Below are 25,643 nucleotides of genomic sequence, written 5' to 3' on the forward strand. Positions count from 1 at the left end.
TCAATGGAGAGCAGTTTATTGTAGAGTTCAGTGACACATTGAGACACCATCAGCCTGACATGTATCCTCCATTTGAACACGGGTTTAGAGCCTCATGACAAAAGGAAAATGTATTTTGGTGACAGAAGTACTTGGTACAGCAGGTAGGTGACATCTTACTGACATTTCACCATCACATGACTCGCACCACACCGACCCCTGCACACAGTGGTCATCATAACATTTACTACAATTTACAACCATCACAGCCACAGGGGATGACCGGCGTCGTCTTACCAACTTATAGCTGCATGAGCAGAACAAATCTTCAGTCTTAGATATGGGAGGAGAACACAAATCACCAAAGTTGAAAGGTTTTATAAATGAAGATACCTTCCTTTTGCTTATATTGCTCAGGTTACCAGAACTCAGAGAGCTCAATGGAAAAAGCCAATACCCTGCACAGAATATTTCATATGTACACTGTGAAAATGTGTTGAAAAAGGTTAATAATTATACTCTTGTCACACAAATGTTTTTTTTTTTTTTATCCAATTTTATATCACACTTTTGATTTATAGCTGATATGTGATAAACAAACTAGTATGGAGTAATTGAAAAGCTTTTATCACTAAAACACTACTATAAATTATTAAAATTAGCAACCATTAACTGATGATTAGGCTGACATTTAGCAGCACCTTTAAGTGGAAACATTACAGTACTGGAGGCACTGTAGAGTAATACCCTAAAGTATTTGCAGGGATGGATGTACAGGTACATAGGTCTTCAGTACAGTCTTAAAGCCGCTGTTACCCTGCCATACCATGCATAGTGCACAGATCAATGCTCCTGTGTGTTCCATAAAAAACATCATCAGGACATTGTGAAGTGAAAGAACTAGAAGTGGAACGTGTTCAACTACTTAGCAGCCTTGTTGTTTTTCTGAGAGACTCATTTATTATTCTAGTGATGTCTCTAAATGAGCTCATCCAGGGGTAACATACTGGATTTTCTGTCAGTTCAATATCGAATACACGGCGCTTGTGTGATATACCTATTGGCAATTAGACTAGCAGATTTGTAAAAAAGAGAAGAACCACATTTGGAGTATCAACCTGTGGAAGAATATATTTCTAGCAAAAATCAAATACTAAAATGGACTAATATTTCTGGTATGTTGAGATATGTATCTTATGTGATAAGGAAATGAATTGGCATTAATAAATTCATTCTATTTCAATATTTTAAGATGCTCAAAAGTCATCTGAACGTTTCAAGAGACTGAAAAACACTGTTGCCTTTATGTCCGTTGTAATTATAAAGTTACTATTAAGGGCAGTAGCGTTTATTAAAATGTTTATATGTGCTGAATTACTCACTGAAGGAATGAGAAGTAAGGGATTCGATGAATTCTTCAAATATACAGATAAATAAAGGAAGCTGTTCCAGGCTAATAGATCTGAATGTGGAAAAACACTTAAAGGAACACTTAAACATTTGGGGAAATACACTCATTTGTTGTCATAACCATGCAGGGTTAAATCAGAGGATTAAAACACTTTTTTTTTTTTTCAAATCTGTGCAACCAGAAATACACTCAGATTGTGTTTAGGCTGAACTGGAAAGACTGGAAGTAGAGGGAAACAGATGTCTTAATGACTAGCTTGCTGGCTAACAAGAAAAGTCTGTAAGTACAAATAGCTTTGGCATATTTTACAGCCATTTGTTGCTGCTGCTGCCAGTCTTTTCTCTACTATAAACACTGGACCTATCTGTGTACTGTGTGCACAGATCACCCTGACTATGGGTAAGATGACAAAGAGGTGTTCCCCAAACCATTAATGAATGAAAAACATAGAAGTGTCTGCATTAGGATGTCAGAGGGTTATTCCGAAAGGCTTACAACTTGGTGTAAAACGCCATGAGTGTAACATGAGCCGTCGTAGCTTCTCGTCCCGGAGTCACTGAGGCACTACTTCCTTCAAAGAGGCCAGGGCTGAGTGGATGCGCACGTGAAGCCTGTTCTCAAAGTCGTAGCCGGTAAAATCCTCCTACAAACATTTAGAATTGAAGAAATGCATGTGGTTACGTGTTGCAAATTTAATGAAACAAACTCAAATTGAAGTGATGTGTAAATGTGTTACCTTGGCTTGAAGAAGCAGTGATCTCCCCTTTCCCACTGTCTGAATTACAAAACAACACAAACAGCTGAGCAAGTGGTTGCAGATGTAATACTGCCTGATTTCTTTCCAAAATATGCAGACTGACCTCTGGTTTTGCGAGGAGTATACATCCCAGCTCATAGACGGAGTAAGGCTGAACATATGAGTTGATCTGACGCCCGTATTCGTCTCTAGCAGCCAGCTGAAATGACTGAATTACACAGATAATTAAAAAGAGAGTGACATGACTGTAACATTATTATTCAGGATTTGTACACATTTTTCAAGGTCAAATTCAAGCACTTTTAAGGGTCATTTTCAAATTTTTTCAGCACAGCCCCTTATTGCTGGGGTAAAACACATATCTACAGGAATACATATACTCATAATTCTTTTTATCACTTTTTCTCACAATGATATACATTGTATTATGCTATAAACATCAAACATTATGTTTCATAATAGCAAAAAGTTTAGAAACTAAAGGAGAACACAAAGTTTCATCCAAAAAAAGGGAAACCATTTGGTATTCTTCAGGCACACTTGCACCGAGCCAAAGATTAAGATAAAAATGTACCCGGAGTCGACCTGAGAACACCTGCTAATTTTCTTTTTTGACAAAAAGTTTTATTTTTCAAAATGTATCACCTCTATGTAAGTAGCTTTGGCTTGACATCTAACCTGCCAGAGTTCATATTAAAAACAAACCATTATAAGTAAATAGGAAGATTTTCAAAATTCATAAAAACTTTGAACTTTGACCTACTGTTCCCAAAATGGAATGAGATCCATTCTAGGTCACTGGCAATGTATAAAGCCAATTTGGTATGAATTCAACCAATAGTTTTGCTGCTACAGACATGTGAAATTTCATCCATTACAAGTAAATGGGGAAAAAAAAGATTAGAAAACTTCATAAAAAATTTTAACTTTGACCTACTTTTCCCAAAATGTAATGAGATCTATTCTGGGTCACTGGCAATCTAAAAACCAAACAGTTTTGCTGCTAGAATGTTAACAAATAAACAAACCGAACCAAAAACAATATCCCTTGCCTCCCCTTCGGGGGGCAGGGTAATGAATAAATAAATAAATAAATCACATCAGACAGTTCTAATTGCAAGCACTTTCAAGCACTTGAACTAAAATTCAAGCACTATCAGACCTTGAAAACACAACAAGCATTTTCAAGGATTTTAAGCCCCGTACAAACCCTGATTATTAGACTAAATGATGTCATTGTCGGTTAGCGATACCTGAAGAGCGTCTCTCATATTTCCATGACATTTGTGAATGGAACCAAGGAGGAGGTGTTTCAGGCCTCTGCAGGAAGCGTCATCTAAACTCTGTAACACTGAACAGACACAGAGAGAAGTTATTACACTCAGAAAAAAATCCAATTTTGCAGCTAACTAAGTTATGTTGGTATGAATCAGGTCGATTTCATTTATAAAAGGTGTACATTTCACAGTATTTTATCTTATATTAATCCTCTGTGCTCTGTCTCCTGGGTCTGATGGTGAAAACTGGGTCCTGAAGAAAACTGATCATCTACCAAAAACTGAACACCCAGTTTATACACGTCTACAGTTTCTACCCTGGGATGTCTTTATTTTTATTTTGCGTGCATGCAGTTTTATGTGTTTTGGGTTTATTGCAGCTATTATAATCCAAACTCCCCCAGAGTGTGAATTACGTGTGTGTGATGTAGTTCAGAATGTAGGCTTTTTCCCCCAAAACATTTCTATTTCAATATAAAAGCATATGATACATATTAGATTACTTCAGTGCTCATTACACTACAATGGACTAGACTAAAAAATGATTTAATATAACCCCCCAATTCTACACGGGATTAAGCATTTACAGAAAATGAAAGAATGAATGATAAATGTAACTGCAAATATTTTTATGTCTTTAGGAGTTTGTTTGAATTTAATTTTACTGAATTTTTAAATTGTTTTAAATGTCCTACCACTAAATTTCTGAAACTTGTCACATTTCATTTTAAACCTCAAATAACCTTCTGTTTTCTTCAACTCTCACTCAAGAATAAATATCAGCATTTAAACTTTGAAGAAATACTGATTTGACATTTATCGTAACCAGAATGGAAAGTCCTATAAGCTGAAAGTTGTGATTTGTCCCTGTATTTTTGTCCATATAGTGTATTTTATGTTAAATATTTTTTATTAAAAGGGTCAAATTTTGCTAAACCCACTTTTATTAGTCTTTGGTACATTTATTTGTGTATTTGGACCCTAATAGTTCATAAAGTTTGAATTTGAACCCTCCAGGTGCTGCAAAGCTATCTTTATATTCATTTTGGCAAAAATCAAGTGGATTTCTATGACCTGTTATAATTTAGTTTTTAATTTATTACGTCTATTACTAGTTACGTCACAACATTAGCACATATAAGGTCAAGACTTCCGACGAACATTTCTCCAAGTACAACATAATGGTTTGTCAGCAGCAGCGGTTGTAGTCCATACTAATAATATGTCCAAACTTTGAGCAGATTAACTAAAATGTTCAGTTGTTGGTTGAACGGGACAAAGCAGCACAGCCAACAACCTGGAGGGGGTGGGGCCTGAAGTGGCTTGTTTGCATTTAAAGGGCCAGCGCTCAAAACGACCTTTCTGATGTCATTACACAAAAATAGCTTGAAGATTGACCTGTGGCTTTTAATTAATGAAGAATTCAGACCCAAGCATAGCATTTACAGTTCATGCAGACCACAAGGACATGTTTTCAAATGCATAATTCCATTTTAAAAAAGCAAAACATCACTCCTTTAAATTAAACTGCATTTTAACTGGTTTGCACGAGCATAAAACCAGAGCAGTACCTCTAGTTATTGCCTTTTTCCTTTTTATTTTTTATATTCAGACCTCGACTTCAAACTGTATAAATAATAAGCATTTTATTATGCTCATAAACAGTAACAATAATAGCATAATATAATACTGATAATGTTAGAAATAAATTGCTTTCACTATTTCTTTTACTAGGATTACTAGCGGTTACACATTTACCCTGATTCATTATCTGCAGTTTAGACGAGGAGCAGTTGGGAAGTGCTTTCCACAGGTACAGGACTTCAATCACACCGAGGATGCATAGCTCTCTGGTGGGTGAGATCTTTCTCAATCTTTCAGCCTGCACATGGGAATCAGACAGAGAAGGTGGCGCACATGTGAGACTTTCTGAAATGTGGAAAAAGAGGCACACAAATCGTCAGCAAAAACCTACCCTTTTAACAGCAAACTGCTCGATCTGGTTGTTTTTTCTCTTGAACAGCTTCTGCACATCTTTGAAAACCCCACTCGCTCCGTCTAGATCACCTGAAGCACCCTGACACACTGAAAAAAAAAGAAGACACAAAGCAGCTTATAGAACACAGAGTGAAACATCCAGGTAGAATATATTTTATTATATGAAAGGCTCACCTCCTGTTAAGTAGGCGTAGTAGCACTGCGACCAACGAGACTCATTCTTTAGCCTTTCAAACGCTCTGTATGCATCGTCAAAATTCATCTCTATCATGCTACACCAACCTATAAGAAAGACAAGCAGAGTAAAACTAATCCACGGCTGTACTCTATGACCGGTGCCATTATGCCACGAGTAACCTGATGAGAAAACACGTACCAATCTCATATAGACACACATGCTGGATCTCTCTTTGGTCTGATGCAAGCTCTAATGCATCATGGAAACAGGCCAAAGCACTGTTGATATGGCACTGGGGACAAAGGAGACCAACAGGTAACGGTAGTTTTGTTAGACGCACAGACATGCACATGTTTAATGAGAGTTAGATCAGTAGATGGTTGATCGGATGATGGTGAATTAATGAACCGTCTGACATGCATATTAATTGCATGTGCTTGAGCAAAGGCTGCTACACTGTGAGGAGAAGGTTTGGCTTTTTAATCTACTTTCATCCAGTGTCTTTACTGAGCATCCCAATTAAAAGGCTTCATTCAGCAGACTAACCCTCCGCCTGCAGTACGTACCTCCAGCCTCTGAACTCGTCCTTTAAAGAACATGAAGAGGGACGAGTTCGGGTAAACTACTGACTTTCTCTGGAGAATCGCTTTGGCTTCCAGGAGCCCCGCATGAGTGTCAGAACCATCCAGAGCGAAGAAAGGCAGCACCACTGTGTGATACCACAAGAGGGCCAGCCTGGACAACACAAAACAACAATCATCAGACTGTGATTACATATTTATTTCTTTGTGGCCCTTTAATCCATGAATGCATACAGATTCAGCTTAAAAGTAAAGTATGCAAGTTGTGGCCTGTGTGTTTGTTGGTGCTGAGGTTAAATCTTTGCCAAAACAGTTTAGGGTGTTCATCAAAATAAATAGTAATGCTGGGCTCCCTGTTGACACCTGTTTTAACCAAATAGAGTCTGATATAATAGCTTTTACACCCCTCCTTGCAAGACGACGTATCTCATTTTTGTGGAAGTCTCCTAAACCCCCGTCTATTTCATTTTAGCTTAGAGATGTTATGTTTTTTCTTAAATTAGAAAAGATTAGACTCTCACCACAAGGCTCCTCAACTAAATTCTTTAATAAATGGCAATCTTTTTTAGATTACTTTCAATCTTTACAAACACTGCCTTCAGATTGATCTCTCACACCTCCACCCTACTCTATTTTATTATTGTTTAGGTATTGTTGTTTTTTGTTGTAATTTGTTCTGTCTACCAATTATTGTCACATTTGATACATCTAGGTAATCTCTAATATTTAAAAGTAAACACAAGTATCTACAAGCTATGACTTTTTTTTTTATATTTTTTATTATGTTTTTTTAATTTATTTATTTTTATTTTCTTTTGTTTCCATTAGCTCAGTTAATATTCTTGTACACCACAGATTTAATACTGCTTGTACTTATTTGATTTTCTACTGCTCAGAGACTGTTGTGATGTTCTCATTTCTGCTGTTGCCCCTTCTTGGAGGGCCTTGGGGTTGGATTGGGAATGGGGAAAAATGATATAAAAAGGCAATGTATAATGAATGCATTGTGATTCTGCTCCTTTGTATGTTCTGTTACATTGCTCATAAATAAATAAATAAATAAATAAATAAATAAATAAATAAATAAATAAATAAGTAGTAATGCTCTGTTAATATACTCTTATTCACTATTATGTAGTCGCTTATTAAATTACATATCAGCAGCTCTTTATTTAGCATTATAAGGTATTTATAGTACTGTGGAAAAATCTTGGGCTACCTTTAGCTTGTTGGGTGTGCAGGATTGTAAATAGCATGCACATGGATTCACAAGGGCCTTTATTCTTTAACACATAAAGACCCAGTGGTAATTTTGTGGCAGTTCCCAAATTAATATTTCTCTCTAATTAACCTTTCTAAAGTGATTTTTCACCATTTATTATACTATTATCCTCTGTACTTCACATTTTTCACAATAAATTACGTATTTTCCTTTATTTAATTTCCTATACTTAATTTAGCTCGTCATGAAAAGTCAGTGAATTCAAACTTTATTATATTAAAACAGAGAAAACTGAAGAAAAAGTGACGTTTTCAGCAAAGATTTCAATAACTGAATGTAAACACAAGCGTTTACAACCACTGTTACTTGTCAAACTCCATGGGTTTTACTGGGGAATCAATATTGTAGAAGATGACGGTGTTTCCACGTTCACTACTAAGCCTCTGAACGTCCAAATGGATCGTATCTGATGACCATGAAAAGATGACAAACCGCATTTTACACCAATTATTTACATGGATTGATATGATTAGTGGATCAACACGTATTAAATATTTCAGTTCAGTAGATGCTTTTGGTCACTGGTGGATGTTTGGGTCTTTATGGGTTAAGTAACAAGAAGAAACAGGAGATATGCATGCAAAAATGTGGACAACACACCCAAAATATTGGACCTAAATGGCTTCTGTAGCCAAAAGTCACAATTTAGTGTGACCTCTGTTCCCATAATAAAACATTACCCAAACAATATTAAACACTTCACATGTGAGGAAAGAAATTTGATATAAAATACTTGAAGATTAGTGAGGAAAACCTCAAATTGTCTGAGCAAAAGAGTCCAAGACCGTGCAAAAAGAAGATACACATTGAAGCAATAAGTAGTAGAAAACAAGAACTGACTATGTGGAAGTAGGATATTTACTTAGGCGACTCATATTTATTATATACTCATATTTTCTGGTTGTGACTTGATACAAAGCCTGAGAAATGCATGACAATTTAACTACAAATGTAATGGTGACCCAAGAGTTTTGCATCTTACTGAATCAATTCACTGTTTAGCATGAATACATTCTATAACTGCTGGACTATTAACCGTTTTATCTCAACTTATTTGGAATTACTGCTTCATTTACAGTCATTGTTGTTCGTGAATTGCAATCTTAATCTGCTCTGTTCATTGTAGACCTAATAGGGTGGTTGTGCCACAGGAATAAATTATCCCTTACTAGAGCTTAAAAATATGTTCTATTTTTAACACCAAATTACACTGGTAGTGAATTTGTTATGAGTAAGACTTCAGTGTAAAATAAGGGGGACATATTGACCTACAAATACACTCTTATCCTTATACTCAGAATGAAATATTTTTATCTCGTCACATGAAATGAATGTGAGAACGTGATTTTTTTTCTTGATGGATACAGAGTAACTCAGACTCAGTATGTAACCGTTTGGGATTAATAAAGTATCTATCTATCTATCTATCTATCTATCTATCTATCTATCTATCTATCTATCTATCTATCTATCTATCTATCTATCTATCTATCTATCTATCTATCTATCTATCTATCTATCTATCTATCTATCATTACACCTGGTCAAAAGTGGTTAGTGGTGTGTATAAATATAAATAAAAGGAGGAATGCGTCTGAAAACAAAATTATTCCAACTTTACATACAACAGTGTACATGTCATTTATCTGGTCAGTATTAAAATCTGAGTAAAGAGTCAATATGTTTCCTGTATGTTATAAGCAACTGATTAATGTTGAATATGCATATCTTAGTATCTTATTTCCTTTACTAATAAGCATCATTTTAAAGCATAACTCAGACATAACTTTCCAGCATCGACAATATTTGTATTTTAGGAAGGATGCCTAGGGAACACCACCTACAGCCCCTCCTCCAGAATGACACAACTGAGCATACGTACGTTGCTAATGGCGCCTTCATGTCTTTGCTCTCACTCGCATACATAAGGGAGGACAATCCCTGGAGACGGTCACCAGGGAAACCCAGCAGGTTGATAATCTTTAGCAGGTGTGGGGGCACCATGGAGATGCACAGGTGGAAGAGGCCGTAGCCGAAGCTGACGGAGCCCTTGAGCCGGTCGAGGGCCTCGGCCGTCACGCCGTTCTCCACCGGCGGTGCATTGTGGTTGGCGTTGTCTGCGGACAGGGACTCCTGGTGGAGGGAGGACCTCCGCTGACAGGCCTCCTGCAGCTGGCTGATATCACTGTGGCACTTGTTGTACATTTTCCACGCCTTACGAAGAATCCAGCCTCCTTTAATGTAAGCTGTCAGTGAAGACAATAAGACACAAATGATGAAGCTTTGCATTGAGATTCTCACATGATGAACCAGACCACACAGAACTGAATTTACCGTTAACCCTTTAACAACGACAATCTCTCCGGTGCTGCATTTTGCACATTTACAGCATTCAAATTAATGTAATTCCTGAACCATTTGTGCTATCCACAAATTTCAAATGGCAACGGAAGGCTGAAATCCTGAGCTTTCTGACACTATATAACAATTCATGGCAGCAATGTGGAACTCTATTACAAGTAGAAAGGAACTGTTTCAGAGACTTCCACAGAGGCTAAAAAATAAGAAATAAGAAAAAATATGAAGCCATAATATGGATACTGAATGTTCAAGACCAAAAAGAATGCTTGAGCAGATGTAAAATAGTTGAAAGTTTAGTTTTGCAATCTCAAAAATTTTTATTATAGACATTTACAGTTGTTTCTGATAATAAGTATACTAAAAAGTTCAAGTCTGTTTTTTTTTCTTTTTTTTTTTTTACTAAAACACACTGTTTTAAGCATTTACTATTTATAATAATGATAATTAATGGCCAGATATTAAAAGTTAAGTTCTTCCTGAAAACAAAGGTGCAAAAGAATTGGCAAAAAATACATTTTCTGACACTTTTCCTGCAAAGAAAAGATGAAGACACCTAGGCAGCCTGTTATAATGGCAGCCTTAAAAGGGTTTTAACTTATGGCTTTAAATAATGATTCTAGTGAAATTATAATATATGTGTGTATTCTATGTGAATTTTTATCAAACAAATCAATGTGTCAGTGTGAAAACAGTCAGTCTACGGTATATTTTATTCATTAAAGTAACTGGATGATTTCTGCTACTAGAGGTTTGTCAATTAAAAGAAAAATATAGTAGTAGATGAAGTCACAATGTAACATGACATCATGGTTGTTGTAGTTTTCACCAACACTGCTGAGACACTTCCAGAGAACATGTTGACAGATGAAGTAATGCATTCAAGTCCTATAACACACATTATAGTTCCCGCTATATGCTCTTTATCAAACTAATCAGATTTAGACATATTCATATAGTTTCTATGTGTTGCTCTGTTGTTTATGATCTACTGCTTTGATAAGAATGTGTCTACATACAGTTAAGACAGACAAATTCAACACACACGTGTCTTTACCTCCAGATAAAATCATTTTAATACCTGAAAGTTCCTGCTTAACGAAAGAGAGTACAGCAAGGTATACTTGACAGTCAGCAACAATAATCTGTCTCTGCAGGCGGTCCACGACAACAACGCCGGACCTCTGGGAGTCCATCTACAAGAAATACACACACACACACATTCAGAAAACAGAATTCAGCAACAGTAGTTTGTCCAGCGGCTGCACACAGTCAGAGAATAAGGAGTTCCTAGAACATCTCTGGAAGGTGTGGCTGTTAGATGACCTGCACACGCCTCATTCAGCCCATTGATTACATTTCACATAAGGACTAATTGAATCTGCGAGTGGGTTTGGCATGATCTCAGGCCTAGTGCCGACAATTTAAACATGATTATCTGAAGTGTACACTGCTCCAGCTGCAGGATGAGGACACATCAGTAACAAAGGATTCCTCCTGTGAAATATGCTTGTGAAATAAGACATAATTTCTTAAAATGTCTTGTATTAAGACAAAAATCTGGAAATGGTGTAAGAACTTTACTTGTCTCGATTTCTTAAAACTGCAATAAAATCTCCTTCTATTGGCCTTAAAACTAGAAGATGCCAAAATGTAACAATAACATAGCTATTTAAGATAGACGTAAAAATATTAATGTGAGACACTGTGTAATTGGATTCACTCTTATACATATTATACAAGCCTTTTTCTGGGGTAAATATAGGTCAATATTAACCTGAATAAAGACAAAATAATATATGTGCTTCCAAATGAAAAATACACTATATGAGATTGGGTTTTCTTGTTGAAAAATAAAGCTGAATTCCAGTGTTTTTACGCTCTTAAAATTCTATTTTTGCCACTAATGAGGCTGGACAGTATTGATTAAATCATTTGTGATGCTATTTTTTGAACAAAATTTAACTCATCAACAAAATCAGAAAACTGTCTCTCTAAACTGTGTATCATTTTCATGTCAGACTTTGCAGTTACACTCTTCTTAATCTTGTTTCTGATTGTCTCTATGATGATTTAAATACACAGAAAACAAAGTCATCTGAGCAATAAGACAATTTTTCTCAAATTGTCTTGTATTAATAGAAAGAAATCTGTAAATGGTGTAAGAATTTTGCTTGGTTCCATTTCTTAAAACTGCAATAAAGTCTTGCCTCTAATGAGCATTACAACTAGAAAATATCAAAATGTAAACATGTTGTACTTATCCATAGCACGGCTATTTAAGATAGACTGAAAATACTAATATGAAACACTGTATAAGTTAAGTAAGTTTCACTCTTAAAATGAGGAAAAAATCTTACACATCTTATACGAGCCTGTTTTAGGGGTAAATATAGCTCAATATCAACTTGAAAAAAGACAAAGTTATATATATATTCTTGAAATGAAATTCTTTCCTAATAAAAACATACCTGAGATGATTATTTTTTTTGTTGGCTAAAAAATAATACTGAATTCCCAGTGTTTTTACTCTTAAAATTCCATTTTTTTCCACTAATGGAATGAAACTACTGAGGCTGGACAGTATTGATTAAATCATTTATGATGCTATTGTTTTAACAAAATGTAAACCTATCATCAATAATATCAGAGAAGATGAGACTTTATTGATCCCACCATGGGGAAATTACACAGTTGACAGCAGCAAATACAAAAAATAAAGTGCAGGGAAACAAAAAACACTTGTGAAATGTAAAAAGAAAAAAGAAATCTGCTATTTATACAAGTATTTATATGAATTTAGATTTAAATGAAATTATACTGTGTATAATTGTCAGGCCAGACTTTGTACTTACGCTCTTCTTAATTTTGTTTCTGATTGTCTCTATGACTCCGGCGCTGTCACTCTCACACAGTTTCTCAGTCGTCCTCAGGTCATCACAGGCCGTCTGCATCTTCTCCTCCTCAAATGTCATCATGGCGTTCTACAAAGCAACAATGAAACAGTGACAACATGCACATATAGGTATACGGCACATTGTGGATAGACAATATTCTGATATTAAAATGTGTTTTTTAACAAACTATGCTCGAGCTGGTTTACAGATAAAAACATGTTGTAGTAAGATGTTGAGGGTATTGGATAGCGGTATTATGAGGAAAGTGAGGACAAAGGGGTCTTTCTCTGCATGACAATGAATGGAGGAACACAGTGACATCTGTACAGCTGTGTGTTTGGAGATGAAAAAGGCTGAAACTGCTGAATTTGTGGAAATCTTGTGAAACCTTTAACAGAGAAGGAAATATATTTAAAGCATATAAAAAAACACTAGGATGCAGTGTAAAAAAGTGCTTGTTGGTTTTAGGTTATACATTGTGGTGTTTTTTATTTTTTCGTGTGACTGCAGTATTTCCCCCATGTGCCTGTACTAATGCCGGTCCTGAACGTCAGACGTCACCACCCCCACCGCCTTCCAGGCAATGTAGCAGCTGGGGACACAGGATGACATCATCTATGGCTTCATGGCTCATGAGTGTCGATGTGAGAGGCCGTGACAGAATTTGCATGACCACTGTGATGTGAAAAATCTCCTTCCTTCATCAGCAATGGACCCGGATTTACAGTAATGTACTTCTCTGCAAGGGCTATGGCGTTCTTGAGCGGATGCATCCATTATGTTAATGGATGGAAAAGCAAAGGGAGAGGATGCTGGCGGTGACAACGAAGCAAAAAAATTGACAGTTATTTAAGGCCTTGATCATGTGTTTTTAACTCTAAATAAAATTTCACAAATCCTATCTTTGCTGCAATGCAAGTTTAATCACTGTATCTGTGAGTAAGGATAAGCAACATGATCTTACCGTGTGAATTTATAGGTGAATTTCTATTTTTTTATAAAGGTGCCATTGTTATAAAAGCAGTACAGTTGTTAATGAGGAAGGTATTTGAGATTTCAACAAAATAATGGTCTATGCAGGAGAAATGTAACTGAAGTGGTCATTTTTACTTGAGGCAAAGACCTTGTACCAACTGTAGAAGTAGAGAGACTGGGTTTTAAAATGCTAATGTGAAATGCAGATCAGGAATATGACATGCCAAGCTGCAAATATATGTTAATAATTTCAATGCCTGCCTTTACGCTAAGTGTTAACAGAAGATTCCTGGACCAGTGTCTGATTAAGTGTCATACTTTCATTTTTATTTATATTTCAAGTTACGGTTCCATCCAGATGTGATGACCTGATGACGTTCAGAGTGTACTTTGTCTGATGCCTGTTGGACAGGCTCCAGCACCCCATCACCCTCATGAGGATGAAGCGGTTCAGAAAATGTACATATGACTGGATGTTCTATCCAATAAAACAGGACGGATCATTATTTAAATACCAAAACCATGCAAATTGTGATATACTTAATGTAATATTGTGTTTTCATTGTGCAAGTCCATCCTCTGTATCTGTCTGTACATGTGCATTTCAAAATTGAGGAGAAAAATCACGGTTCAAGGCCTTAATTGTAAATATGATTAAAGACATTATGTATGATCTTTTGGTTAGACCACCCACCACTAACTATGAGGAAACTCACCAGAAAGCTGACGAAACTTGCCCCGAAGCTCATCAATGGGCTCTGGGTCCTTCAGAGGATACCAAGGAGAAAACACAACAACAAAAAACCCACTTTTAATAGTAATTACAACAATATCTATATTATTTCTTCACTCTAATTTTCACATTTCATCTTCATGTTGACTTTTCCATCAGACACAGAAAGGTTGTTCAGGAGCAGGTGCAGCCTCAGTGCTCTTGTTCATCTATCATCATGACCACTGTTGGCCTAAGCTATCTGCAGGATGCTGGTTGCCCTGGTGACCCAGAGGTTTTTAAAGCTGCTCTGTAATTGCACAGTTCCCTGTTTGACTTCAACCAGGAGCCTTTGTTGCATGGACTAACCTCATTTCCTGTCATGCTTAAGTATATACAGGTAAAAAAGCAACAACTGTTAAGCAGTGTGTATAATCCAATCTGGTCACCTGTTAAATTATACAGGAGCATCAGCAGATGTTAATAATACCATAATGAACATGTCACCTCTTTGTCACGAAGACTTAGTAGTAAGTACCATCAAATCACCTGCAGCTTATTAATAATAATATAAACAAGGCATTCAGGAAGTGTCAAAGCAGGCAAAACACTATATATTTGGGATTATATTGTGATGCATGTGAATATATGATCTGTGTTTGTGCAGTGGCATAGTACTGTACATGATGTACTTTGTGCATTTTTGCTTGAATTATGCAAATTTAGAGGGATTTTTCTTGAAGATTCATTTAATCATCTTCATATTACACTGCCATGCATGCAAAAATATCCAAACAACGTTAGTCCACATGAGTGAATTACCTGTATCTCCTGAAAAGCTCGTCACTTTCTTTGAATCCGTTGTTGAGCAGCATGTTGATCCCTTGCAAAGCCATCTCAGCATCATCTATGTGCTCTGCCTTCTCCTCTACCTGCTGCTGCTGTTGGGACTGCTCGGGACCCGCCATTGTTTATACTACACCTCACAGGCGGCTGGGTTGGAATAGTGCGACGGAGAACAAAATACGATCCTGTTTCTTCCCTAAAACAAACCCGCATTGGTTTATTTCCACCGCTTTAGGAGACAAATGTAAGTGAAGACGCGCCTATGGTGGCTTTAGTAGGCAGTGCAGCTTCTGCAGCCTCCAGACGTCTGTGCAGCTCAGGGATAGGCCACTGATGCCCAGACGGGCTCAATTATACTGCACACCAGCAATGCACACACACCATGGTACTTGCCCACGCAGATGTCATAATCCATCACACTGCTTTTTGACTCGACTTCTTCGCCATCGACCCGTTTTCTTCCTTTGCCACTCTCAGATGTGCATCACCCGATGCATTACATAACGGGGATCCGGGCTCCTGAGCTGCTCTTCCAGACCCACGTAATGTTCTCGTCAAACGGCTTGGCGTCATAACGCACAGCGCATCGCTGGAGGCTGGAGCGACGAGGCCCACTGAGTCCAAGCTGCATCCTGTCAGCCTCCATCCCTCAGACTCCCGCCGCTCCGATTGGCTCAAAGGCCTGCCCTCTTCTGCAGTGGCCAGCCAATAGAAACAGTGCACGAGCATCCTGCAGTTACACCGATCAGGTAAAGAGACAACAGATTTTATTTATGTCACCACTCACGTGCCTGGATGCAACAGCATCTTCTGTAGTTGTTGACAGCAAAAGATCTAGAATGTGTACATCTGTTGTATCTAAAATGTTGATATTTACTAAGAGACAATTGGATTACCAGTGTACTGTGTGCACTGTGCATGAACCCAAACTGTAGTGTAAACGACAGCAAGTAATACTTAATAGTAATATTTAGGGATAATTTTACACTTACTTTAATTTAAAACTCTCATTAAAATGACCTGTTAAGCCTCAGCTCTTTTTAAGATGACAATATGTTGCTTCACATTTACCCTGCATTATTGTCATTAAATGCACTTATGTTCCCTGCTATGGTTTGATGACCTACTCTCAGACCAGCTTTTCCACCATAAAAGCCACAATTTGACCATAAGTGCAATGATCAACATTACTTTTAGAGCAGCAGCCAAATATTCTGATAGTTTTTCCCATGTAGACTGGAATTAACAGCTTCTGAGTGTCTTTAGTGCCAATTTATAATAACAGTACTATAGCTGTAATATGGGATTTATAAATTGTTGTAATTATAATCATAGTCATAATCAGTATTAAACAATAATAGTCTTTACAAACCAGTTTAACCACATCAAGTGAGGTTCAGTATTTAGGAAGATCCAGTTACTGCTGCAGATTTTCTGTTAAACCTCAGATCTTGCTAATTATTTATGAGTTGTACTATGTACAGTATAAAAAAGGCAGGCTTATTGTTAGGTGTAAAACAATGAACATTTATCAATAACAACATTTATCATTTATCATTTCAACATTTATGATACCATGTGTGATAACAACCTCCTAGAATATGTAATAAAAACAGCTGTGATAATGAGGTGCAGTAAAGTTCAGTGACCATTAAGATTTGAGGCTTTGCAGCGAGCATGTTTGCATCTGATATTTACTGGGTCAAGAAAAGTAAACACCCGTTTATACGTTGAACCGTTTCACAGGGGGTGGTACTTCTTCTCGTCCTCTGGGATCAGATCAGATCTGCATGGGCAGCGACAACAGTCTGTTGCTGCAGCTTCTGTAATTAAGTCTCAACATGGAGCTTGGATCGACTGTCAGTGCTGTCAGGAGTAACAGGGTCCTGCTTGGCAGTGAAGTCCGTCCTGCTGTTATTCTAATAAAGAATGGAAAAATCCACCAGATACTGTCAGACACTAACTTTGCTGGGGCTGATTCCTGCACGGTAAGCTGGCTCACTCTCTGAGTTTGAAGACACTCCCTCTAGTGGCATGAAAACGGCCACAGCATGCAGTTATTTTATGCAGAAATGTTCTTGGTTGCAGATGTTGGATGTGGGCGACAGTGTGGTGATGCCTGGTATTGTTGATTGCCATGTACATGTGAATGAACCGGGCCGCACCACATGGGAGGGTTTCTGGACGGCCACCAGGGCTGCTGCTGCTGGAGGGGTCACAACTATCGTGGACATGCCTCTGTAAGTTGGACACATCCACATCCCTGGATCAGTGCAGTTTATGTTCAAAGTAAACCCACATAACTCACACAAAACAGGAGGTAATGATAGCATGTTTCATTTATTTAAGTAGGTAAATGAGCACTCTGAAATACAAATTTGACATACTTTACATGAATTTTTCCATTTTATTCACTATTGCACTTGCAGCTTTAACTACTTTTCAGATTACAGTGAAAAGCATGTATCTCCAAATGTGTCAGATTTGATTATTTGCGATCTCTTAAACTAAATAAACTTTTCAAAAAACCCTCTTCTATTTACTGGAAAATGCATTGTCAGAAAGTTGAAAACAGGGCTGTGTCCCTGAGCTCATAGGAAGTTAACATGTTACAGATACATGGTTGTCACAGAACAGTGATGCTGCAAACATATGATAATCTTACAGAATATGATGCATTGCAGTAGATTAAACTACAAACAGTGTAAAGTAGTTCTATCTTTAAACATGCACAACAGTTAAGTACAATTTAGGAATTAATGCAACATTAATATGAATCTAAACACTCCATGCAGATAATTCTTATATATTTCTAGGATCCCAGCTAAGGTTTTGGATGGAAAATATACAGGAATATTTTGCTATTGTGGTACTAGTAATTTTACCTATACAGAGGATCCGAAGAAATGTTCTATCAGCTGGTTTTCTTTAATAGTATAGGCAGTGGTGTAGTGGTCCCTGGAGAAGTGGGTATACTCTCAGTTTTTGCCACCCACCCAAGAGGTCCAGAAAAACACTGTTTTTGAAACAGTGACATATAAGACTACTCTATTTAGTTTACCCAAAAATCCAACAGTAGTATTTGCTCACTGTTATTAAATTATCATGACTTGATTAGGAGCAGTTTGTAGGTATTACAGGTCACACAAGCAGCTGCATGAATGTAAATGTGTTCAACATAAGGCAAACATAGGATAACGTTAGCCTTTCATAACATTAGCCTACTCACAGTTTAACTATTGGTGACAAAATCTCTTCTCTAAATGTGCAGTCATATGGACAGTAGTTTAAAACAGTGACTCATTTGGAAACCACAGTAAAACTTACCTCAGAATTATGTATTCCATGAAAGTAGGTTCTCTCAATATGTGTCACTCACTTGAAAGACATTTATTCTCCCTTTCTTGTTCGCATTTCTAATAATTGTGCATCCTTCAATGAGACGTGCAGTGACCTGTCAATCAACTGGGATGGAACTGGCACCTGAGGTATCCAATCAGATTCCAGAGGTGGACAGCACTAAGCAGAGCCCTGGCTCTGGCACTAAGTTAACAATATTTTCCTCGGCATGACCTGCCCTACTCTGCCTCTGATTGGCTCATCAGTCTTCAAGCCTAAAGTTAACCAATCTAATCAGTGAAGGTACCGAGTACTAGCCAATTAAAGGCAGAGTAGGGCGGGTCATAGCTTCACCGTCCTAGGGGGAAAACATGGGCAATTTGGCTCAGATACTACTGAATGGTGCGCATTAGGGGGGATTTAGAAGTGGGTATACGCAATGATGACTGAAAAATAAGTGGGTATACACCGTATACCACTGTATACCCTGGATTACACCACTGAGTATAGCATTTCAAGATGTGACAGATGATTTGGACACAACTGACATTGCCTCTGGAGTAGTAGCCAAATATTCTAATTATTTCACCTCATAGACTGGAATTAGCAGCTTTTGTACATTATTTATCATAAGCATATGGAAAACTATTATTTTTGGTTTGCCTTCATGTTTAGTTCAGTCTCCCTTTATTTACTGAGAATATCTGTGTGCTAATATGCTGAATAAATGAGCATTTCAGGACTAAATGGACTTCTAAATCATCATTTGTATCACTTCTGACAAATTGCTGAAAAATATTTTTGATGTTGATGTCCCATAGGAATAGCATCCCTCCGACCACCACCCTCTCTAACTTCCATGAGAAGCTTCGTGAAGCAACAGACAAGTGTTTTGTGGACACAGCCTTTTGGGGAGGTGTGATCCCTGGCAACGAGGTACAGTATAGGGTTGTTTTGTCATGCTTTATATGTGCCATAATGACCATCAGTGCAAATGTTTGGGGTGTCTACTTACAGGTAGAACTTCGACCCATGATCAGGGCTGGAGTTGCAGGGTTCAAATGCTTCCTGATCCACAGTGGGGTAGAGGAGTTCCCCCATGTGACGGACTGTGATCTGCATGCAGCCATGAAACAGCTGCAGGGCACAGGGAGCGTCCTGCTGGTAACCCACGGACACTTCTATAACATCAACAACTTTTTAGAGTGGAGATATGACCAAATTTAGATTAAGTACAGAGGAACAAATGAAAAACAGGTTTTGTTTTATTTCCACTAGTTTCATGCAGAGATGGACGTTCAGGAGACGACACAGGAGACCGGGGGTAACTTTATTTATTGTGTATTTAATTTGTTTTGTTTAAATGTTTGTGTTTTTAGTGTGTTGCTGTATGCAAGCATGTCAAAGAAGAGTTTCTGTCACTTGTGACAGACAATAAAGTTTATCTATAAGTTAGCACCAGAATTTTGAAATGAAAATGATATAGAACAGGGAGCCAGTGGAGAGATTTAGGAATGGGAGTGATGTGGGTTCTCCTGTTTGTGCGGGTCAGAAGCCTTGCAGCAGAGTTCTGGACAAACTGTAGACGGGCCAGCTCCAGTCATATAGTGCAGAATGTTTTGGATTCATATTCCGGTTGCAGTAATATGTCAGATTGGTTTTATTTGTTGCATAGTTATAGTATAATGCACAATGAAATATATTTTTGTACCTGTTGCCAAAAATAAAATAAGATAAAATAATTGTACATACAGCACGCAGGATAAAAAATATGAATATAAATGCATATAAAAGGTCTATCTATCTATCTATCTATCTATCTATCTATCTATCTATCTATCTATCTATCTATCTATCTATCTATCTATCTATCTATCTATCTATCTATCTATCTATCTATCTATCTATCTATCTATCTATCTATCTATCTATCTATCTATCTATCTATCTATCTATCTATCTATCTATCTATCTACCTTTATTTAACCAGGAAGTCCCACTGTGATCAGAAATCAAGAAATCAGACCTCGCCAAGGTAGCAGCCATCCAAAATCAATACATACAAGATACACAACTGAACAATAAAGCAGTACCACAGCTATTCAAGCACAAAGGCCTCTCAAGGAAAAAAATGCATTCCCTCATCACTGCATTCTTTATGATACGCTTAAAACCATTCATGTATATGAGTGTTTTTAGTTTAAGAACTTTTTGGAGATTATTACATGACCTTGGTATATCACCAGAGGCTAATGTGTCTATAGATACTGTTTAAATGCACTGTAAAAAACAGCCATATACACAAATTTCCTTGTATAAAGGAAAAAAATATGCAAATGATGTAAGAATTTTGCTTGGCTACATTTATTAAAATTCCAATAATGTCTTGCTTGTGATGGGCCTTAAAACTAGAAAATGCTAATATGTGGACTAAGCAAGTTGTTCTGGTCGATAACGTGGCTATTTAAGATAGACTTATAAATTTGATGTGAGTCACTGTGTAACTGGATTCACTCTTAAAATGAGGAAAAAAATCTTTTACATATTATACAAGCCTGTTTCTGGGGTAAATATAGCTCAATATTAACTTGAATAAAGACAAAATTATTTATGTGTTTCCAAATAAGAAATACACTATATGTGATTGGGTTTTCTTGTTGAAAAATAATGCTGAACTCCAGTGTTTTTACTCTGTTAAGATTCTATTTTTGCCACTATTGAGGCTGGACAGTATTGATTAAAATATTAATGATGCTTTTTTTTTAACAAAATGTAACCCATCAACAAAATCAGAAAACTGTCTCTCTAAACTGTGTATCATTTTCATGTCAGATTTTGCATTTACACTCTTCTTAATCTTGTTTCTGATTGTCTCAATGATGATTTAAATGCACAGCAAACAAAGTCATACCAGAAATCAGACAAATTTTCGTTACTAATTCATTACCAGTTCTGGTGTAAATATAGCTCAATAGTATAACTTGAATAGATACAAAATTAGATATATGTTCTTGAAATGAGATACATCCTTGGCATGATTATTTTTCTTTGATAAAAAAAAATACTTATTTCCCAGGGTTTTTTACTTTTTTAATTCTCTTTGCCAGTTATGGAATGTAACTAATGAGGACTGACTAAATCATATATGATGCTGTTTTTAACAAAATCTAACCTATTGATCATATCGGAAAACTGTATCTTTAAGCTGTACATTATTTTCATGTCAGACCCCTCCCAGTATTCCACGTTCCTGCAGTCCAGGCCAGATATCATGGAGATGGAGGCGATCCGCATCGTCACAGAGCTCTGTCTGCAGTACCAGTAAGAACACAGCATTTTGATCCGTCACACAGACCTCACAGTTACAGGACAGCAGTGATGTCTGCTCAACTTCCTCTCAGAGTGCGGTGTCATATAGTCCATTTGTCCTCTGCCAAACCACTGACGCTGATAGAGGAGGCTCGGAGGGCTGGAGCCCCGTTGACCGTGGAGACCACCCATCACTATCTCAGTCTGTGTGCAGAGAACATACCAATGGGGGCCACACAGTTCAAGTGCTGCCCACCCATCAGAGGAGCGGCCAACCAGGTAAACAGGATTTAATGTACAGTAATAAAACCTTTCCATCATAAGTTCAATTACTGAATATTAGCAATGGATGTTTCTCGCCCCATTATAGGAGCAGTTATGGTCTGCACTGAAAGCCGGGAAGATTGACATGGTGGTCTCTGATCACTCCCCCTGCACGCCTGATTTGAAGAAACTGGAAAGTGGGGACTTCACTCAGGCTTGGGGAGGAATTTCTTCTCTACAATTTGGTAACAACAGCTCCTGACGCACTTACACATTATATATTCATGATTCGGGCTGCTTTTCTCCTCGAAAGGTCACAGAATGCTTTGATGTTTACCAAAATGTCAAGGCCTCCCTCATTTGTAGTGATAATGAAGAAAAAAATCATATACAACAATACTTTGTGAAAACAACAGACTTTTTTCAAAGACCTTTTGACTTGTTACGATGAAAAACACACAAGTGACATTAAAATGGCTGCATCCCGTCTAGGCTTATCAGTTTCAGGCTGTAGAAGTGTTCTCAGTCTTCATCGGAATGGTCTCATCTAAATAGAATACAGCCGTTCTTAAAGGAGTGATATTTTGCTTTTTTAAAAGGAATTATGCATTTTAAAACATTCCGCTGTGGTCTACATAAACTGTAAATGCTATGCTTGGGTCTGAATTCTTCATTAATTAAATTCCACAGGTCCATCTTCAACCCTATTTCTGAATAATGACACCAGAAAGGTCATTTTGAGTACTGGCCCTTTAAATGCAAATGAGCCACTTCATGCCCCACGCCCTCCAGGTTGTTGACTGTGCTGCTCTGTGCCGTTCAGCCACTTGTGTTCATTAATACAACCAACAACTGAACATTTTAGGTAATTGGCTCAAAATTTGGACTTATTTTCAGTATGGACTACAGTTGCTGCTGCTGACAAACAATTATGTCGTACTCTGAGAAATGTTCATCTGAAGTCTTGACCTTATATGTGCAAATGTTGTGACATAACTAGTTATAGACGGAACAAATTAAGAAGGAATTAAAATGGGTTGTAGAAATCCACTCGATTTTTGCCAAAATGAATATAAAGATAGCTTTGCAGCACCTGGAGGATTCAAATTCGAACCTTTTTTAACTATTAGGGTCCAAATACACAAATAAATGTACCAAAGACTAATAAAAAAGTGAGTTTAGCAAAATATGACCCCTTTACCACTATCAGTAACACCTGTGCCTTTTCTACTTTCAAAGGCAAAAATGTCTGTTGTGAAAAAAATATTGCACAAACAGTAGTTCAATACTAACATCCTGAATTGTCCAGAGGTGATGAGAGTTTGATATTGAAAGAAGGTTGTACATAATTTAATGTTTTTAGAGAAGAAAAACTACAAGATTTTTGAAGTTCATAATAAAACCTGCAGGACTCAAGATAGTTGATAGAGTGAGACTGGTTTGATCCTGTGGTAAAGTCCAGCATCGATGTTATAGGATAATGAAATTCCATATCTGGGGATTTAAAGATGAATAAGATAAAAAGTGTTTATCACACCTCAACACCAGAAAACTACAACCAACTTTGCTCAACAGCAGAGTGATACACTGAGAATGTCTGGATTATATCACCATAATGTAGGACTAATGAAAGACTGACTCAACTGTGCTTTCCCTCTAAATTAAAGGGAAGCTTAGTCTGTTGCTAAGGGAAAAGGTTTGGTATGGATTGTTGTGAGAGTCTGTTGATTAAATGACTCATCAAGCCAAATACCACATGTATTTTTACACTGTGAATCTTTCATTACTGCAAGCACTCAGTTTGGATTAATGTAGACTGTTAAAAAATCAATTTATTGCAAAATATGAACTCAGTTTTGTTTGCATTAAGTACTAAAGTTCATTAGTATTTTGTGAAACGCTGTAATAGGAAGTTATAGGCTCTCAGAGTTAACAAGACAATAAAGAATATGAATGCAAACTTTGTAAAGATGGATATTACACTCAGTTATAAAAGAAACAGTATTATTAATATTAACTGAAAAAAGGAAGGTCCCAAGACTGATCCTTGTGAAGCACCTTTTATTACTGGTAATTGTTGTGATTGTGTCTTTACAGCTTTGTCACACTGAAATCTATCTACCATATATTTCTGAAAGCAATCTACAGGCAGCATAATCAAACCCGTATCAAATACAAGACAATACTAAACAAGTGGATTGTGGGATATGTAGTGCAATTTGATATAGAGACTAGGAAGAAGCAACTGTAAAAACTATATTCACAATATTCAGGTGTTATTACAAGGAGGAAATAAATAGATATTTCAAACCTTGAAGCAGCACCAGGACTTATCTCTGTTTTTAATTTCAATACAAGCAAATGTCTTCTTTCAGAGTTGATCAACTCTTTCCCCCTTTTCCCCATAGTCCTCTGAGCCTGTACTGGGCAAAGGTTAAACTGAAGTTAACAAGACCTGAGAGCCAGTTTAGAGGACCGTCTAATCATTTACTTCATTTACTTCAGGGGTCACCAACCCTGGTCCTCTAGATCTACTATCCTGCATGTTTTAGATGTTTCTCTCTTAACTACTACTTCTACCTCTTATCATTTCAATTTAATATCAATGTATTTGTCACATTTACCATATTTTTCAGGTTTGCCTCTGTTCTGGAGCTCTGCCAGTAAAAAAGGCTTTGAGCTGGCAGATGTCGTGAGGCTCCTGAGCCAGAAAACAGCCCAACTGTGTCGCCTTGACAACCACAAGGGAAGCCTTGCTCCTGGCTACGATGCCGACTTGGTCATATGGGACCCAGACAGAGAATTTGAGGTTTGGATATGGAATTCACACAACAAGAAATACAAGACAAAATACCTTATCATCTTTACTGTTTCACTCCATCAGATATGAGTCATTTATACTGCAATTTCATCTGCCTTTGTATTTTACAGGTTAAAGAAACAGGAATACATCATAAAAACAAGGTAATTACAGATACATTTAATTAACTAAAAGTGTGACAGATGGGGTACAGGTTTTACAACATGGTATAACTGATTGTGTGTTTGTAGTTGACCCCCTACCTCGGCCTCACACTGAAAGGCGTGGTGTGTGCGACTGTCCTCAGAGGACAGCTGGTGTACAGAGATGGACACTTCTGTCCTGAGCCTCTCGGGAAACATCTCCTTATCCCTCAGTGGAAAAATCAAGCTCAGCTCTGAGGAAAAATAAAGCTGGAATGAACTTTCTGACCTGAGTAACTCCTTCTTTGTCTCTCACTTTAAAAAATATTTTCCATTCATACAGTTTTTATTCTCGGCCCTCGCCACAGGGTATTGTCATCAGTTCGTCATCTGTCCATCCGTCTGTCCGTCCGTATGTGCAAAAACTTTGGCGTGGACTGAATGCCGAGGGTTTTCAAGTGTGGGTACATTATGTTATATTACAGGGACACAGTCTAACGCTGCAAAAATGATACTGAAAAATGCTGTCAAGTTGGG

The 25,643-nt window shown here is 37.2% G+C and overlaps 2 protein-coding genes across 3 annotated transcripts; one reads left to right on the forward strand and one right to left on the reverse strand.

The window, feature by feature from the left end:
* Positions 1-15,373, reverse strand: ttc39c (tetratricopeptide repeat domain 39C). 2 transcript variants are annotated; one of them, XM_030131747.1, is made up of 14 exons: positions 15,228-15,373; positions 14,410-14,458; positions 12,677-12,805; positions 10,903-11,017; positions 9,346-9,709; positions 6,167-6,335; positions 5,799-5,892; positions 5,597-5,704; positions 5,400-5,509; positions 5,183-5,306; positions 3,401-3,498; positions 2,251-2,355; positions 2,127-2,165; positions 1-2,033 (listed from the first exon to the last, which is right to left on the reverse strand). In XM_030131747.1, exons 1-14 carry the CDS (start codon positions 15,371-15,373, stop codon positions 1,944-1,946), a joined length of 1,740 nt encoding a protein of 579 aa, XP_029987607.1. In that variant the 3' UTR covers positions 1-1,943. The 2 variants fall into 2 exon arrangements, with proteins under 2 accessions (XP_029987607.1, XP_029987608.1); XM_030131748.1 differs by lacking the exons at positions 12,677-12,805; positions 14,410-14,458; positions 15,228-15,373 and adding an exon at positions 11,856-11,883 and having other exon boundaries at positions 1,944-2,033.
* Positions 15,371-25,373, forward strand: LOC115417710 (allantoinase, mitochondrial). Its single transcript, XM_030131749.1, has 12 exons — positions 15,371-16,000; positions 16,998-17,239; positions 17,340-17,491; positions 19,412-19,526; positions 19,608-19,754; positions 19,869-19,914; positions 21,818-21,911; positions 21,992-22,178; positions 22,270-22,408; positions 24,800-24,972; positions 25,095-25,127; positions 25,215-25,373. The coding sequence occupies exons 2-12, from the start codon at positions 17,093-17,095 to the stop codon at positions 25,362-25,364; spliced, it is 1,383 nt and encodes a 460-aa protein (XP_029987609.1). The 5' UTR covers positions 15,371-16,000; positions 16,998-17,092; the 3' UTR covers positions 25,365-25,373.
* Positions 25,374-25,643: the final 270 nt, after the last annotated feature.

Source organism: Sphaeramia orbicularis, chromosome 4 (genome assembly GCF_902148855.1).
Source record: "Sphaeramia orbicularis chromosome 4, fSphaOr1.1, whole genome shotgun sequence".
NCBI lineage: Eukaryota > Metazoa > Chordata > Actinopteri > Kurtiformes > Apogonidae > Sphaeramia > Sphaeramia orbicularis.